The sequence below is a fragment of the Manis pentadactyla genome, chromosome 11, assembly GCF_030020395.1.
Source record: "Manis pentadactyla isolate mManPen7 chromosome 11, mManPen7.hap1, whole genome shotgun sequence".
Classification (NCBI taxonomy): Eukaryota; Metazoa; Chordata; class Mammalia; order Pholidota; family Manidae; genus Manis; species Manis pentadactyla.
Genome location: NC_080029.1, coordinates 103,286,976 through 103,304,820, shown reverse-complemented (window position 1 = coordinate 103,304,820; position 17,845 = coordinate 103,286,976). Strand labels below are relative to the sequence as shown.

Here is a 17,845-nt window from a genome sequence, read left to right as displayed (position 1 = left end):
TCTTAGTAAACAGGTGGCAGAGCCAGGATGTGAAGAAATTGATAATATGACCATATTCTCAGAAAAATTCAATTTATTTGAGAAAATAAAAAAATGCAAAAACAGCATTTCCTCTGTGTTTGAGCAGGTAATGTGCTGAGTTCTAGGACCATCCTATCTGAGGATCCCTAATCTCTACCCTTTTAGTCTGCCTAATTCAGGAACTGGCACAAAATTCATCTTCCTGAGACTAAAAACTAAAGTGTGCCACCCACAGTTGGTGCCCAGGACCAATTTTATTGTTTTCCAAAGCTTGGTATAACAAATACACAATGAATCATTATATCTTTCTTTTCCTTTAAGAAAAAAAAAAAAGTGACTTAAAAAAAAATCAAAAAGTGACATGTCTAATTGGACTCTCCTTCAAATATTTTGTTATTGACTATATCAATAGCTTACACAGAAGGTCTACTTTTACCTGACTAAAATAAAAAGATGCTTCCGTTTGCATATACAGGGATGTACAAGGTAGAGAAGTAGAAGGTAGAGAACTCCTTCCAGGCTTGACTGTCTGAGAGGAGGGGCAGAGCAACAGCTGCCTCCAGGATGAACCGAACAAAAATGCCTATAAATTGAGAAAAGGAGTGGGGATACAGAGGCCTTGAAGGCCAAGGCAAACTCCCTAGTTATAGAGTTACATTCTCTTTTAAAATATTGTAAATCCATATTTTGTCCAGATTGCATTTTACACTAGTCATTTTGAGTATGTTGTATTAATTGCTTGGTAGTGGTTTTACAGAACTAGGAAGGAATACAGAAAATTGTTTCTCACAATAGACCCTGAGCACATAGGAACCATATACATGTTCCATGGAAGGAGTAGAATTCTCCCATATGATATTCTGTCATGCCACTTCATATATGTTTGTGTCAAATCAATGTGATACAATAGTCTAAAATGTGGTACAACAGTCTGAAATTGAAATCTAAGTTTGAATCCCCATCTATAGATGTATATTGTATATGTATAATGGTTATGAAATGATTGCTAGAAGGAAACAAATTACCTGAGTAGCCTCTAGCCATATGGGTGTGCAAAATGAATATGAATGATGAAGCATTGAGTGAATGAGTAAGTGAATGAATGAATAAATGGGCTGCTGGTAAATTAATTGGTTGATGGCTTTAACAGTATGTTCAACTTAGTTATACTACTGAGTGTCTGTATGATTCTGCTTCTGTACATTTACCTTTCCAGTTCCTTTCTTCTCAAAGATGGGGAGGAAAAACTGTTTTAAAAACTCTATCTCCCAAACACTTTTCAACACCAGGGCAAATATTAAGCAATATATATATATATATATATATACAATGAATTAACATCTATAGTTGCCCATCTCTGTTACTATTATATCCACACAAATAGTAAAAGGTTCTAATAGCTTTTATTACATCTTAATTCTGTTGCTCATATCAGATAACCCATGGTAGGCTGATAACAGGGAATAATGACTGTAGCTCAAAACCAGCTTTATTCACATGTCCATGGCATTGCTCTAAATGTTTGGAAAAATTAGTATTTTGATAAAAATTTCAGTTAGTGGAAAATGCCCTGTATTTGTAGTTGGAAGAATTTGGATTCTAGCCTACTTTCGCCACCAAATATTGATATGACTTTTACAAGTAACCCAATCTCACCTTGAAGCCTTTCTTCTCATCTGAAAATACAGTCTTGTATTTCTCATAGGGCCACTGAGAGCATCAAATGGAATACAGAGACCCACTTTGTATAATGTTCGGACCATATGTTTGTTTAGGATTCACTGGCCTGGCCATCTAAATAGCTGTTAACATTTATCTGCTAATTTCCAAATTGGCTTACTCCAAAAGAAAAGAAAAACTGACTTTCTTCTTTCCATTTCCAGTATATTCTTCCATCCTTTTGAATCTCTTCATAGTGGTTTTCCTGACTTTCAACAGTATTTTCTTTCCTTTCTTTAATGATGCAGGACATCATTGCTTATAGTTTTTCTCTTTTTAACTTGGTTCTACCTTGGGGGTTATTATTGCTAAGGAAGATACTTTATCAAGTTACCTTGTCTTTCCAGTTGAAGAGAATTCAAGGTGTTTATATACCAAGGGAATTATATGACTTCAAGTGGAAAATAAAATGAAATAAGGCATAAATGCATACTACAAGACAGCAATGCAATTTAGAGATACAATGCATCTAATGTGTTCTAAATCTACCATAAAATATTACGTTATGAACATGTATGTAAACAGCCAAGTTTTCCCACAGAAATTAGCATTGAAATCATTTACATAATATTGTTCATGAACAAAAACTAAACTGAAAGCAATTAAAAATGACCCCTTTGGTTTGGAACAATATGCAGGAATCAAGTTTCTATTTTCTTTTGCTATATAGAAAAAAACAATGTCATTTTAAGGGAAAGCTATAGTATGAGGAAAATATGTAGTCCTGAATATCAGCTTTGACAAGCATGAAAGTGCTCCTGTACATTTACCTTTCTGGTTCCTTTATTCTCAAAGATGGGGAGGTAAAACTGTTTTAAACTCTATTTAAAGGCCTTCTCTGAATTTAGCTTTCAGTTTGTTTGAGGGGGTTTTGTTGTTATTTTGTACAGTGTACATGAGGATCTTCCTTGGAGGCTGTAAAACACATGCTTTCATTTAGAAAAGAACATTTTTATAGACTCTAGATTTCGCTCCTGTGCTTTTTGAATGCTCCTTTTATCTAGAGTTTCAGCCTGGAAACACATTGCTAAAAAAAAAATTGCCTGCAATAATAGTTTAGAGTGAACACTCTGAATTAGATGTAGGCAGCCCTCATTATAGGGAGTGCCTCTGTGTAAAACTTAACAATGGTTCTCAAAGTGTAGCCCAGCAGCATCAGTAGCTCCTGGGAACTTGTAAATGCAGTTTCTTGGACTCCATACCAGTCCTAATGAATCAGAAATTCTAAGTAGGGTCAGCCACTTGTCATTTAACAAGTCCTGCATGTGATTCTAATGTGTACAGAACTTGTTTGAGAGCCACAAGTTCATGAGGTGATGCATTGTTTTGTTCTCTAGTTCTGAGAAATAATTCACATACATCACTGTGTAAGTTTAAGGCAGGTAGCATGAAGGTTTGATTTACATATGTGAAATGATTATTGCAATAGGTTTAACTAACATTCATCTCATATATATACAATATAGAGAAAAGAAAGAAAAATATTCTCTTTGTGATGAGAGCTCTTAAGATTTACTCTCTTAACAACTTTCTTACATATCATACAGCAGTGTTAACTATAGTCATGATATCATTCATTGCATTCCTTATATAAGTACATCCCCAAATGTGCTTATATGTTATATTACTGGAAGTTGTTCCCCCACTTCCTCAGTAGTTACCTCTGGCAACCACAAGTCTGATCTCTTTTTCTGAGTTTGGTGTTTTTTTCTTAAGATTCTACATATAAGTGAGATCATTTCTTTGGCTTACTTCACTTAGAATGATGCCTTCTAGGTCCGTCTCTGTTGTTGCAAATGGTAGGATTTCCTCATTTCCTTTTATGGTTGAATAACAGTCCATTGCATATACACTACAACTTCTTTATTCATCCATCAGTAGACACTTAGGTTGTTTCCATGTCTTGGCTATTGTAAATAATGCTGCTATGGCCACGAGGGTGCAGACATCTTTTCAAGTTAGAATTTTTGTTTCATTTACATATATATTCCAAGAAGTGGCATTGCTGGATCATATAGTAACTCTATTTTTAATTTTTGAGGAATCTCCATACAGTGCACAAGGGTGCCCTTTTCTCCACATCATTTCATTATTTGTTTTCTTTTGTCTTTTTGATGGCATCATTCTAACAGACATGAGATATCTCATTGTGGTTTTGATGTGCATTTCCCTAATAACTAGTGATGTTGAGCACTGTTTCATGTACCAGTTGGCTTTTTGTATATCTTCTTTGGAGAATGATGAGTCAGGTCTTTTACCCATATTTTAACTGGGAAATTTATTTTTGTTTTTGTTTTTGCTTTTGCTATTGAGTTGTGATTTTTTATCTATTTTGGATGTTAGACCCTTATCAGGTATATGGTTTGCAAATATTTTTTCCCATTCTAGATTGTCTTTTCATTTTATTTATTTTGCTATACAGAAGCTTTTCAGTTTGATGTAGTCCCTTGTTTATTTTTTATTTTGTTGCTTGTGCTTAAGGTGTCATATACAAAAAATCATTTCCAAAGCCCATGTCAAGGAACTTTATTCCTCTGTTTTCTTCTAGGAGTTTTATGGTTCTAGGTCTTCCATTTAAGTCTTTAATCCATTTTGCATTTTTGTGAGTAGTGTAAGATATGACTCCATTTCATTCATTTACATGTGAACATCCAATTATCCAAATCCCATTTATTGAAGACACTGTCTTGTTGAAGAGACTTTCTCCATTAAGTATGCTTGGCTCCCTTGTCAAATATTAGTTGGCTGTATATGCTTAGGTTTGTTTCTGGGCTTTCAATTCTATTCCCTGGTATATTTGTTTTTACACCAGTACTACAGTGTTTTGATTATATAGCTTTATAATAAAGCTTGAAATCAGGAACTGTGATGACTCCTGTTTTATTCTCCCCTTTCAGGATTTCTTTGGTTATTCAGGGTCTTTGTAAATTTTAGCAGCTTTTTTTCTACTGTAGAAAATGCCATCAGAATCTTGACAGGGATTGCAATGAATCTATAGATGGCTTTTGGTAGTATTGGCATTTTAATGATATTAATTCTTCCAATTCATGAACATTAGATACCTGTCCATTTTTTTTCTTTGATTTCTTTCATCAGTGTCTTGCAGTGTTCAGAGAAGAGATCTTTTGTGAGTTGAAACATTTCTTAAGTACATATAAATGGCCAACATTCTTAGGTGCTACAGATGGTGCTGAAGGCCATTACCCTGTTTAACAATGGGTCAGGCTGATAGCAGTAATGATTGTAGGTCACATTTTTCCTGGTTGGCCCTACTTACAAGAATGATGATTTACCTGGTGGACTCACAATGAGTTATAAACATGTCCCTTTTGAAGTGCTCAGACTTAGAGACCTTGTGAGGTGGTAGTAGCAAAAGTGTTTAAATGGTAATGCAATTTACCCCACCCCTTCTTCATCTCCTATTTCCCAGGCTGCTCCTCACCTTTGAAGGCTAGCTTGCTCCAACTATGCTTATCCTCCCTTGTGTGCCTGTACCCACTCCCCAGGATTCAATAATTGCCTTCTGAATGCAGTTTCAAAAATGACTGCTCTCTTCATTACATCTCCCATCTCCCAGTGGAAAAAAGTCACTTGTATGTCCTGTGACTAACACTGACAGAAATAAATAAAACTGCTTTTATCATTTGCCTTAAAATAGCTCCCCATCTACACTTCCACATCATGGTCAGGGGTAGACAGCATGGATCTGCAAGTTAACCTACATTTATCATTCTTTCTCCTTTGCTTGCTTCATCTTATAATGGCCTATTGATTCTTCCTTCATGGTATTTCTCATAGTCATCCCTTCTTGTCTATTCCTGCTATTATTATACTTAGACTGTAAATATTTAAACTGCAAAGTTATTTTCCAAAAGGTTCTCCTTATTCCTTCCCTCCTATGCAAAAGCAGATAGCATAGCATGAGTGCTTTTTGTCAGCCTGTTTGGTCTCCCCTCCTTTTGGGCTCCCATTGACTACAGATTAGTCTCCATACTCCTGGGCCTGACCACCAAAGCTCCCCAAGTTCTGACTACAGCCTATTCTTTCATCTTCCCTCCATCAGTCCTCCTTATAGACTCTTTACTCTGGTGGTTCTTAAACTCAGAGTCAGCCTGAGGACTGGTTAAAACACAGATATTTGGGCCCTCCCCAAGGAGTTCCTAACTCAGTAGATCTGGGGGTGAGGCCAAAGGCTTTGAATTCCTAGGAAGTTCTCAGGTATTAATGGAGTGAATGCCTGCACCCTCCAGTTCATACACTGAAGCCCTAACTTCCAATGTGACTGTATTTGGAGATGAGGCCTCTAAGGAAGTAATTAAAGTTAAATGAAGTCAGAATAGTGGGGTTCAGACCTAAAGGATTAGCGTCTTTATAAGAAGAGATGCCAGAGAGCTCCCCCCACCACACCATGTGAGGACACCATGAGATGTCAGCCGTCTGTGAGCCAGGAAGAAGGCTGTCACCGGAAACTGAACTGGCCAGTATCTCCAGCCTTCAGAACTGTAAGAAAATAAATTCCTGTTGTGTTAGGCCCCCTGGACTGTGGCATTGTGTTGCGGTGAGCTGAGATGATGATACGCCAAGCAATCCTGCCGCTGCTCCTGGGACCACACTCTGAGAAGCTCCTCTCCAGTCCTCCTTGTCAGCGTGGCCTGTGTGCCTTCCGGCATGCCTTCCTCTTCTCACGCATCCTTCAAAGCCCTCATGGAGCCAGGCTTCTTCTCTGAAGCCTCTCAACTCTCCTGTCCACAGTAATTTCTCCCCCCTCTGAGAGCCATAGGACTTTGTCTTTAGATTCATCTAGTATTTAGTGAGAGCTACCTGGTATGATTCTACTCCCCTTCATACTGTTGTCTGACTTTCATTGTGAGCTCCTTAGAGCAGAGGGTTTTTCCTGTGTCTCATACCCAGCATAGCACTTTGTGCACAGCAAGGGTTCAATAAAGAAGTGATTATTTGACAATCATGGCATATGTGGAGAAGAAGTCCATAGAAACTGCAGGTGTGACTCCTTCAAATGTCAGTGCCATAGGTTTCTCAATCCCTCTGAGAGCCACTTGGGAATGTGGAGGTGTAGCACATGGTTCTTGGCTTCCTTGCCTAGAAAGCGGCATACTCAGTTCCCCTTTTATTGTGTTTGTAGAATAAAGAGGTGCTTTTCAGACAGTATATCTAATGATAATGGAATAAGAATTAAACATTTATCGAGAGATTGCTGTGAGCTAAGTGCTTCGTGTATTACCACTTGTGATCCTCCAAGCCACCCAAGGGACTTAGAAATTATTATGCTAACCACTTTACAGAAGGGAAAGTCAAGGCTTAGAGAGGTTAAATGACATATCCAAGGCCCTACAACTGGGTGGGGCAGAGCACATGCTTGGGCCAGAACTGCACAGCTGCACGGTTCCCGTTCCTGTCTTAACCAGCATACCAATTTCCTGCTCCTTCTCCATAAATAAGCAGAATTTTATTTCACAGGTTTATACAAGTTTGACTTCCAACCTTTAAAGACTTAGACTTACTATTTCCATGCTACTTAACACAGTTCATGTTTGTTTTTTAAGATAAATCAAATACTTAATAACTAGGTTTAACTTCTAGTGCCAAGAGACACCTGAAGGAGAAACATCCTCTATCTTTTCTCGGAAGTTAGTTATAAAGGGCACGTGGAGGTTGTGAGGCAATTGTCTGTAGTTTTCAGTTAATGCCACTGACCCCACTGGTCATAAAACCTGTCCTCAGTGAATAAAAACAGGCAATAGGGCTCAGTGGGTCCAGAGAAATTATATCGCCTTTTGCCTTCTTGACTCAGTGACTTGAAGAATGTTTTTCTGACATCTCAGTTTGTCAGCATTTCCATAAAATTCTCGAACAACTGATTCTAAACTATTTTACTTTCTGGTCAGACCCAAAACAAAAATAACAGCAATAACAAAAACATTGAAGAGTATCATAGTTACCCATACTAAGAAAGTTTTATACAATTTTGAAAAGCTCTCTTTTGTCACTGACTTAGAATTTGCTTAATTTTAATCAGTACATTACATGATCACTATGGTAAATTTCTTCATAAAATAAGATGATAAATTATTAAATTACATATGCACATATAATGTATATATGTATTTAAATGTGTTTGTATGTGTTAGTTCCCACTCTAGACAATTCTCCCACCCAAAAGAAATTTTTGAGATCTTTTGAATCCTAAGGAGAAAACTTAATTGAGCTGCTTAACCCAGCCCACAGATTTAAATTCAAAACCCTAAAGACTTCAAAATATACCACATTTAATTAATTATACCTTGGTATTTGATGAAGCTAATTTACTTTGCATAGTAAAGTGTGTTCTTCATATTTCTTTTTAACAGAAAATTATTCAAAAAGAAATACCTGGACATTTTTGGATAATTTGAGAGTACAGGAAATTATAAACAGGCAGAAGAAAAAAATCCACTATAATTTCACCACAAGGAAGTAAATGTTGCCTTATTTTGGAATCCTGTAAATGAAATGTATCATCCTAAATTCTGTTAACAAGATGTATTTCACTAGCTCTCCCCTATTTCACTGCTCAATCACATCTTGAATCTGCGTACATCTCCCCACCACTTTTCCCACCAGCCAGCCTTCAACTTGTCTGCTTGCTTCCACCTTGTCTGCCTTCAGTCTTTCTGCCACATTGCACCTTTGCTTGAGCCACTTCAATGGCATTTACTGCTGTTAGATGAAATGGCTTTCTCAGAAGAGCACCCAGAGGCCATGTGGAATATCAGATCAATGATCTGAAGATCACTGTCTGACATTTCAGGGTTGTTCTGAGACTCAAATGAGAAAAAGTATTTATACCAGTGGAATTCTGCATGGCCTTTGAATGAGATCTGGTTCTCACCCAACTGAGAAAGGCAAAGATGCATCCCTCCACCCCCTCACTCCCCACATACATACATACACACACACACACACACACACATATAGACACATACACATAGACACAAACACACACACAAATTATTAATTTAATATGGGTGTTATGAAAATTTTTTTAGAGCTATTCATGCCAAAAAAACACAAATGAAGTAACAATGAAATATACCTGTTCTGACCTATAAATATGTATACTTAGATTAGTTACTTAGAATAAATAATACTTATTAAGAATGGTAATTTCCCCATTGTATGACATCCAGAAAATACCTGCTTATTCTGTGCTGGGAGGACCCATTAAATTTTGCAAATGATTTCACCAACAACTTCCAGTTGTCTCAATTTGACTTCAGGTTTCCAGAGAAGATGAGACTCTGGGCAAGGTACACTGCGTTATGAGGAAGTGGGATCTGGAATTTTGATGTCCTGGCCAGAGTATAATGGAAATCGTCCTGTGAGTGAAGAGCTAAGATACTCTTTTGTTTATTCTAGATAGCTCAGTCATCAAAATGCCATGTTTTCCCTCATTCCAAAGAGAATTATAGTGATTATAGCTTATTTTAACATGTTAATCTTTGATGACCCAAATGAGAGCTGGCATGGAAGAAAAGATTAGCAAAGCCATGAAGATTTGCCTTTGTATCTGTCCAATACCCCTAGTCCATACAGTATGAGGGGCAGAAGGAGCTACGGGGTATGGGAGAGAGACTCGTGGGAAAGCAACATTAAGAGGCTTAGAGTCAAAGGACACCGTCAGCCTGAAGGAACCATGCCTGCAGGGAGCTTGGAGAATTAACACCTGACCTCATTCTGTCCTTTCATGGAGCTTTGGAGGGGTTCCCTACTGGCGGAACCCATAGGAATCAGAGTGAGAGTCGCTAGTTGTGATCCATACAGACTGGTCTCCAGGGCAGAGAGTAGGGTGGGTCAGGAGGAGCAAATGGAAGACCTGCACTTCAGCCTTTCATTGTAGTTTATCTAGCACCAAGCCCAAAGACTGGCACATGGTAAATGCTCCTAAAAATGAGTAAAATGAAAGGGTATACAAATGATTTCACTCATATGTGGAGTATAAGAACAAAGAAAAACTGAAGGAACAAAACAGCAGCAGAATCACAGAACCCAAGAATGGACTAACAGTTACCAAAGGGAAAGGGACTGGGGAGGATGGGTGGGAAGGGAGGGATAAGGGTAGGGGAAAAAAAAGGGGGCATTATGATTAGCATGTATAATGTGGGGGGTGCATGGGGAGGGCTGTGCAACATAGAGAAGACAAGTAGTGTTCTACAGCATCTTACTATACTGATGGACAGTGACTGTAATGGGGTGTGTGTGGGGTACTTGGCAAAGGGGGGAGCCTAGTAAACATAATGCTCTTCATGTAATTGTAGATTAATAACAAAACAAACAAACAAGCAAACAAACAAATAAATAAATAAAATGAAAGGGTATATGAATCTATCAGTGGTCTAAACTGAACACAGAGTACTACATGTTTTCTTAGTAGCTTTTGAGTGACATGGGAAAGATTTAATAGAACATTATGATTTCAAGAGTTTGCTAAAAATTAGCAACCTTATCCTCTCCATCTAATTTTATACACACCTGTATATTTTTCCAGTGGCACTCACTATCTTCTACCTTGTTTGGAAACAGTGAACAATATCAGCCATCAAATTCTAAGCTTTTTGCCTAAGGTAACATACATATACACAAACATACTCTATATTATATATATATATATATAGTTGTAACCCATACAGACTGGTGTCCAGGGCAGAGAGTAGGGTGGGTCAGGAGGAGCAAATGTAAGATGTAACAGATTCCTAGCCCCTCATACTGTATGGACTAGGGATGTTAACAGCTTATATATATATATATATATATATATATATTTACATACACACACACTGGGTGCTCTGCAGTGTCTAACACAGGGCTGTGAACACACTTGATTTAAATAACAATTTGTTGAAATGCAATAGCATCAATTCAAACTGAGGACTATGTCATACTATATAATTTTGAATTTCCTGCATTTAATTTTCTAATATTCACTTGTTCTAAAATTCACTAACTACCTACTTTGTATCTAGCACTGTACTAAGCACTTAGATTTCAAGTACGAGTAAGCAAGGTCCCAGTCTTCCTCAGGCCTACATTCAGTGAGGAGAGAAATATAAATTAGCAATAATAATATGATTCAAATTTATACTAGGGGAGTGTTACAAAATGGTATTTCTGCTGGTGGGGAACATGGTGAAGAGTAGAAGAGCATGAAATCTGTTAGAAAGGGTTTTGTGAAGGCAGGGTGCATTTTCAACTTGGATTCCTACAGTGTAATTACTTCCAGTTAATATTCAAAAGGTGTCCTAGCCACTGAGCATGGCCAATAACTTGCCAGAATGGGAGGGAACGAAAGGGAAGGAAGAAGTTAGAAGTTTGGGGATATATAGTGTGTTGCTGACAGAAAAAAGAAGTATTAACTAAGAAATTATATCCTGAACAGAAGGAAGACTCAGTCATGCTAAAACGAAAATTACAAAGGATGAAGTAAATGTAGTTTTCAAAACTAGGGAGAAGGAAACAGGAGCTATAGGAAGCAGTCGTAATACATTCTGACTACTTGAATGATTAAAATAAGTGTGAGATAATGGGAAGGATGTAGTCTTTGCCACTTATCTATATGACTTTAGCAAGTTCCTTAATCTATTTGTGACTCAGGTTCTTAATTGGAGAAGTACGGATCATGTGACTGGGTGTGGCAGGATAAGCAGGAGGAATAGCACAGTGGCAGACAGCATGCCTCACTGCTCGGCGTCACTGCAACCTTATCTAACACCGGCCATTTCTCCTTGGGAGTGGATTCAGTGTACTCAGAACCATATCACATGATCACATCACATGTATTAAGATTATTTGTATGTACCTCTTTGATTACACCGAAGAACCTCATCTAACTTTGAATATCATAGGACAGATTGAATATATGAAGAACCAAACTTCATAAACGGTCCTCCATTTTTCCATTTGTGCCTCTCAGAAATGTGCCTCTCTTGTCTTGGAAGGCAATTAATGTAAGGATAAGACAGTGGCATAGCTCTGTTGGGTGGGATTCTGAATCTCTGATTATCTTTGAAAGCCTAATAGCTAAAATAAGAAGCTGCTTCTGACTGTGCTTTCAAATCAGGATTAAATTGAAGATGGCCAAGTGGATTTTAATATTACTTGCCCACGTAAACTGAGGGCACTCCTCAGCATTTTCTTCCATAGGTGGCATCCAGTTGAAGTTTCAGCTGTGGACCCTGGCCCAAAAGTTCATTTCTTTGTTTTGATGCTAATTCTTCTGCCAACTAAGTATTATTAAGGTTAGGTTCTACATTTCTGATAAGATAAGACCTTTTCCATAATGAGCCATTTCAGAAAAGGGTGTCTTTTCTCCTTGTGGATATATTTTATATAGTTTGAAGGACATAATTAGAGAGAATTAATGCTTTATATATAATTAATGTATTGAAATAGATTCAGATTCCAAAATGTTAACCAGTAGCTATCTGACTTCCATTTCAAATTAAAATACATTACACTCTACTTTAGGGGGGAAACAGGTCATTAAAATGACCAAAAGGACATGGTTTAAATTTTAAGAAACTTCAAATAAATGGGGACTCAAAGATTTTGCTCACAGAGAGTTCGAAAGCGGACAGATCATAGAATAAAAACATTTCAGTTCACATATTTTAATTCATATAGCATTAAATATATATTTTTAAATTTATGAGCCACTTGTAACTTAGACATAAAATACCCCTTTTGTCTGTAAAGCTTCTGAGTCAGGATCCTCATGCTGGAAGAAAAGCTCATATAAGGAAACAGAATACAATACAAAATAGCTCAGCCATTAATCATTCTGTACCCTCTTCCAAATTGTTATCCATTGAAAAAACCACGTTAAAGTTTTATGCATTTTTCAGTGTCTGCTATTGCATGAAATATTTAAAAAACCCTTGGTTTAATGAAATAGCTGTTAGAAAGGTTTTTTATTTATTTTTTGATGATGAATATTGTAATTAAGATGCAATAAATGAATTTTGTACCCGCTTCTAAAACTTTAAGTAACACATCCTTGAAAAACAACTACCCAGTTTAAATAATCGGGTCAACTTTAAGAGGAAATGATAATTACTACAAATATTAAAATAATTTATAGTAAGGTTGCACAAACCTACCATGGTATTTCTGTATATTTTAATGGTGCAGAAATGTCCAAGGCACTTTTAACTATACTGATCAAAAATAAGGTAGCAAAATGAGCATTTTGTTTCTAATAAAAATATACTATGGATATGCTTGACATACCGGGACAGCTTCTGCGTCCTGGACAGTTTCCGCATGCAGAACATCTGACTCTTCCTGCCACCTCATGACTCAGCTTACCCACTGACCCTTCTGCCTTTACTGTCTTCTCAGGCCAAATTTTCTCTGTGCTAACCTGACCTATGCTGCATTATTTCTCACTTCTCAGTCTATTATTAGAGCAGATATCCCATTTCAGCATTATACTGCCATTTGGAGGCAGATAACACTTTGTTGAGAAAACTCTCTTGTGCATTATAGGATAGCAGAGTAGCTTCCCTGGTCTCCCCCCACTAGACACAAGTAACACGACCATCACTCCAAGATGTGACAGCTAAAGTCTTTCAGATATTGTCAAATGTCCCCAGTGGGACAAAATCACCCCTGCTTGAGAACTACTATTTTAGGAGAACTGGTGTAGATAATATTATGTTCAGTTTGAATATATGCCTTGTATGGGACTTTATTCAGAGGTGATGCTCAATAAATATTTGTAAAGTGAATGCAGAGTAAGATGGCATTTTATTACTGCAGTAAGTACATTGCTAGAATAATAAACATGTTACTCATAAATTGAACTCTCAGTTTCAGTCGAGGACTTAACAATACGTCTAAATCTATGTTGGATTTGTTTATTTTCCAATATTTGGAATAGAAAGAGGAAAGAAGACAGTGTTTTTCCAAATTGACAGGTCTCCTGGGAAATCTGTGGGGTCATAAATTTCTAGTGGGACTCAATTCATTGCAGTTTTCTTTTCTTTCTTTTTGTTTTTTAACTACTAAAGAAAAATGACATCTAAATTTATTCCATAAAAAGAACAAAGAAGGGGGAAAGCAAGGTGACAATGGGAGAGAAAGGAGAAAGCAAAACAGAAAGATGAAAGAAAGAATAAATGAGCAAGATACAGCAGACTTTTTATACTTATGAACCCATTCATGAAAAAGCTGAAATAAAATATTTTAAAGGAGAGTATATCCTTCAGTTTGAAGATGGTAAAAAATAATTCGATTAATTGTCACTGTTTTTTCCTTATGTTTAATATTACAGTTAATTTTCTAACAGAGCTACACAAGGAAGACAAACAGAAAAGGTGTGAGAAAGAAAATTTAACAAATGAAAGGGAAAGAAGAAAATGGAGTAAGGGAAGACTTTATGAGAATTAAGCATTCATATTGTACTTCTTTTGAACAGCACACTTAGATTACTAGAGGATCCCAAGTCCTTTACACATGTTATAGACTGATTAAATTGCACGTGAATAATGATTCAGCAGTTTTAATAATTTCCCTGTAGAGTATGAGTTAGAAATCAAGGCAACAAAAAATATCACTTTGTGGTTTACTGATCATAAAGGAAATGAAGCACATAAAATTTTTTCCAAATAATGCTTCTTGTTTATAAGTCAAATTTTATATTCCTAACTTAAGAAATCATGAGAGAAAAAGGTCAAATAATGGAGAAATATTTATTCATGGTGTATGGACTTTATCATCAAGACGATATACTAATAGTTAAAACCACAAAATCTAGATCTAGACTAGCTGGATTAGAATCTGGCTCACCACTTCCCAGCAATGTGACCCTGGATTTAGGTTTCCCCACAGGCAGAACCTGAGACAAGCCTTCAAAGACAAATGGCCCAGCTTGGAAGGGATCCCTCTGAGGGGCACTGAGCTCCATCTCACGGGGGAGCTCTGGAGTTTGAGTAAAACACACATCAGAGCTGTCCCAACTGCGGAGGCTGAAGTTTTTGTTTTTATTTTATTTTATTTTTGCTATCATTAATCTACAATTACATGAAGAACACTTTGTTTTTTTAACCTGCCAGCTTCCTGCCTTTCACTGGTTTCCAGCTGCCCCCTGGAGCATCAACTCTCTGACACGCCGTGTACCCTACAGGGGCCAAGCGTGCTCCTGTGGCTCCTCAGGCAGAAAGCAGCTGGGGTTTGCACTGCACAGTATGAGCTTATATTTCAAATCATTTGAAAGATACCGTAACACCAATTTGGTCTTGTAAAGTGAATAGTCATGGGTACTTGATATTGTGCTTAGTCCTAGAAAATTATTAATTGCAACAATATTTACACTGCAAACTGAGACTTCATTTGGTCATTTTGGACTCATTAAGCTACCAGGACAAAAAGAGATAGTTGATCCTACTATCAATTGTTAACGCTCATCCACAGAGAAGAGTACCAAGGAATCCACAGGGTGAAACCTAGTTTCTCTCTTTCAGCAGGTCCAGTGTCAAATGTTCATAGAATAGCATCGCACCCCACATAAATAAGACCTTTGAAAATTCAACTTTTCTGTCATTAAAGAGCCCTGGAAGTTGAAGTTCCTTTGAAGCCAAAGGGAACGTGCACTGGACAGAGGCATCTGGAAGTCATAAATACAAACCATGACTTAGGGTCTGTTATAGAAATGAACATGTAACCTCTACTATATTTTATTTTTGATTTTATTATAAATAATTCTAATATTCAGCTAATATTCATCTTTTCTCTCCTTTCCTTTACTACTTTATAAAGCATGTAGTGTTACTGACTAACTTAATTATTTAGTCTACGGTAATAAATATTGAGATGGGACTGTGATAGAATTAGGAGAGGGGATGAATGTAAACTCAGAAATCCTGAACCCATTAATTGATGAGCTGTTGGCTTGAGCAATGTTTTCATATTAGGTGGTAACATTCTTCCCCACCCACCTGCCCCAGTTTGGAAGTACAAATACCTATTTGAGCAGTTGGAAAGAATTATAGAGAGAGAGCAGGTGACAGTGGAAAAGCCCCCATTATAACTGAAGGTATGGAAAGAATGTATGAGCTCAAGTGGACCCCCTCCTTCAGACCCGGTCATGCCTGGTGAGGGGCAATAAGGTGGATGATGGGGTGGGTAGGGAGGAGGCAGAGGTAGTTGCCACAGAACTTGAAGGTAGAAAATGCAAAATTGTTTCCTATCTATATCCTGCTAATTTCAGTTATGAAAAGCACACACAAAAAAATGGCATTCAGAGAAAGCCAGTCAAAGCTAGTATAAAAGGAAAAAAAGTCCAAGACTAAAATAAGAATTGTTAAATTAAGGGATTATTGGGATTATGTATCCTCTTATTCACCACCTTCCTTAAGCTTTTTAACATTGCCATATAATACATACACGTGCCAAGTTCCACGTACCAAAATTAACATACATATGAACTTTTCTGGTGTGACATCTATGCTAAAACGTGGGCTGTGTGTGTGTGTGTGTGTGTGTGTGTGTGTGTGTGTGTATACACAGAAATGTATACCTATAAAAGCCTAACGAATGTTTTATATACTCATATTCTCTAAAAATAAAGCCACAAGTCTATATGATGTATTAGAATTGCATTTATATTTATAAAGTTCAGAAAAATCTTGAAGGCTTATGGATTCAGGATTCAGGGAGCAATATCTTGAATATTTCTGTGTCTTGACAACCCCTTATGAGCTCAACTCTTCTCCTTTATGAAACCATCCTAAGGTGTACCCTTTGTTTGCATATCACATTAAAAGGAGTATGTGTGCCTTTAATTGGAGACTATCAGAAAGCACAAACTGTTAAAAGATACGCCAAGCACCTACTTGGCACTATCTTTGATGTGGTTAGAAAAAATTAAAATATCCATGGAGAAAAAGACAAGTCTGGAGCATTTTCAGCACAGGAAAACACATGTGTATGCTTTCTTTTCTGAGATTCCATCATAAATGAAGAAAGTGTCTTCTTGATTATTTATATAATTTCTGTGGGGCAATTTATTATGTTTTAGGGTTTGAGCTTGCGTTTGGCTCTCTCTGACTCATACGACATTTTTAATGATCTCTCAGAAATGCCAGATCTTAAATGCATACAGTTACTAAAATGGAAGAAATCACAAGTCAACTTGAAAGAAAGTTTGATTAACAGCAATATCCTAGAAGCTTATGAACTAGGAAACTTGCCACATGTAACAGATCTGAGTTTCCAATAAAATACTTTCCTCTTGGCCCATTTCAAACTAAAAGTTAGCATTTCTCTTATGTAAAATTAGGACACAATGAAATTTCCCTTCTGGAAACCCCAGAGCAGATATTACATTGGAAGTCAGGATTTGGGGAATTATTATCATATTTTAGAAGTTACCAAGACTAGCATACACTTTTGTACTGAATTATAGAGATTATCACAGCCATGGATATTCAAAACTACATTTTACTAAATTTTATGAAGTTAGATTCACCAAGAGAAAGCCATCCCACACAGTTTTAGTATTAAGCATACCCTAGCATTATTGAAATTATAATAGTATAATTTGTAAGTGCTGAAAAAATTGCTGGTTTTCTGTTAACCATAAACCTCCATTCTCCCACTGATGCTTTAATTTATTGTAGTAAAAACTACTACTATTTATAATATTCTTATGTTGAATTTAGTTGTGTTCAGTTTACTTTATTCCCACATACAGTGTTACTTACTCTGTGAGATTTGAGTGTCTATGAATTTCCTTATCAAGGCATCAGTAGTTTGGGTATAAAGACTGAGAGCATATCTCAGAGACTGAAGATCTGGGCTTTTCTCCAAGAAATTCTTTTTCAGACCATTTCCTCCCGCATGAAAGTATTGCTAAAAAAAAAAAAAAAGTAATGTAAGCAGAGGCATTTAGGATGAAGTATTGGAGGAGGGATTTTATTGCTGTAATAGTGAAGCTCAAATGGAATGATTACGAAATGATCATTATAAGGTAGGTACAAAGAAATAGCCCTAGCACATCCCAGGCCCCAGATCCTTGAAGTTTAAGACTTTTCTTCTCATTTAAAACTTT

General features: G+C 36.8%; 1 protein-coding gene across 1 annotated transcript in view; it reads right to left on the bottom strand.

Annotated features, from left to right (window-relative positions):
• Nucleotides 1-17,845, bottom strand: part of UNC13C (unc-13 homolog C) — a 591,739-nt gene that overhangs the window by 30,299 nt on the left and 543,595 nt on the right. The window contains exon 29 of the mRNA XM_057488818.1: nt 17,499-17,646. Within this exon, the coding sequence (XP_057344801.1) occupies nt 17,499-17,646 (148 nt within the window). The remainder of the gene's footprint in view (nt 1-17,498; nt 17,647-17,845) is intronic.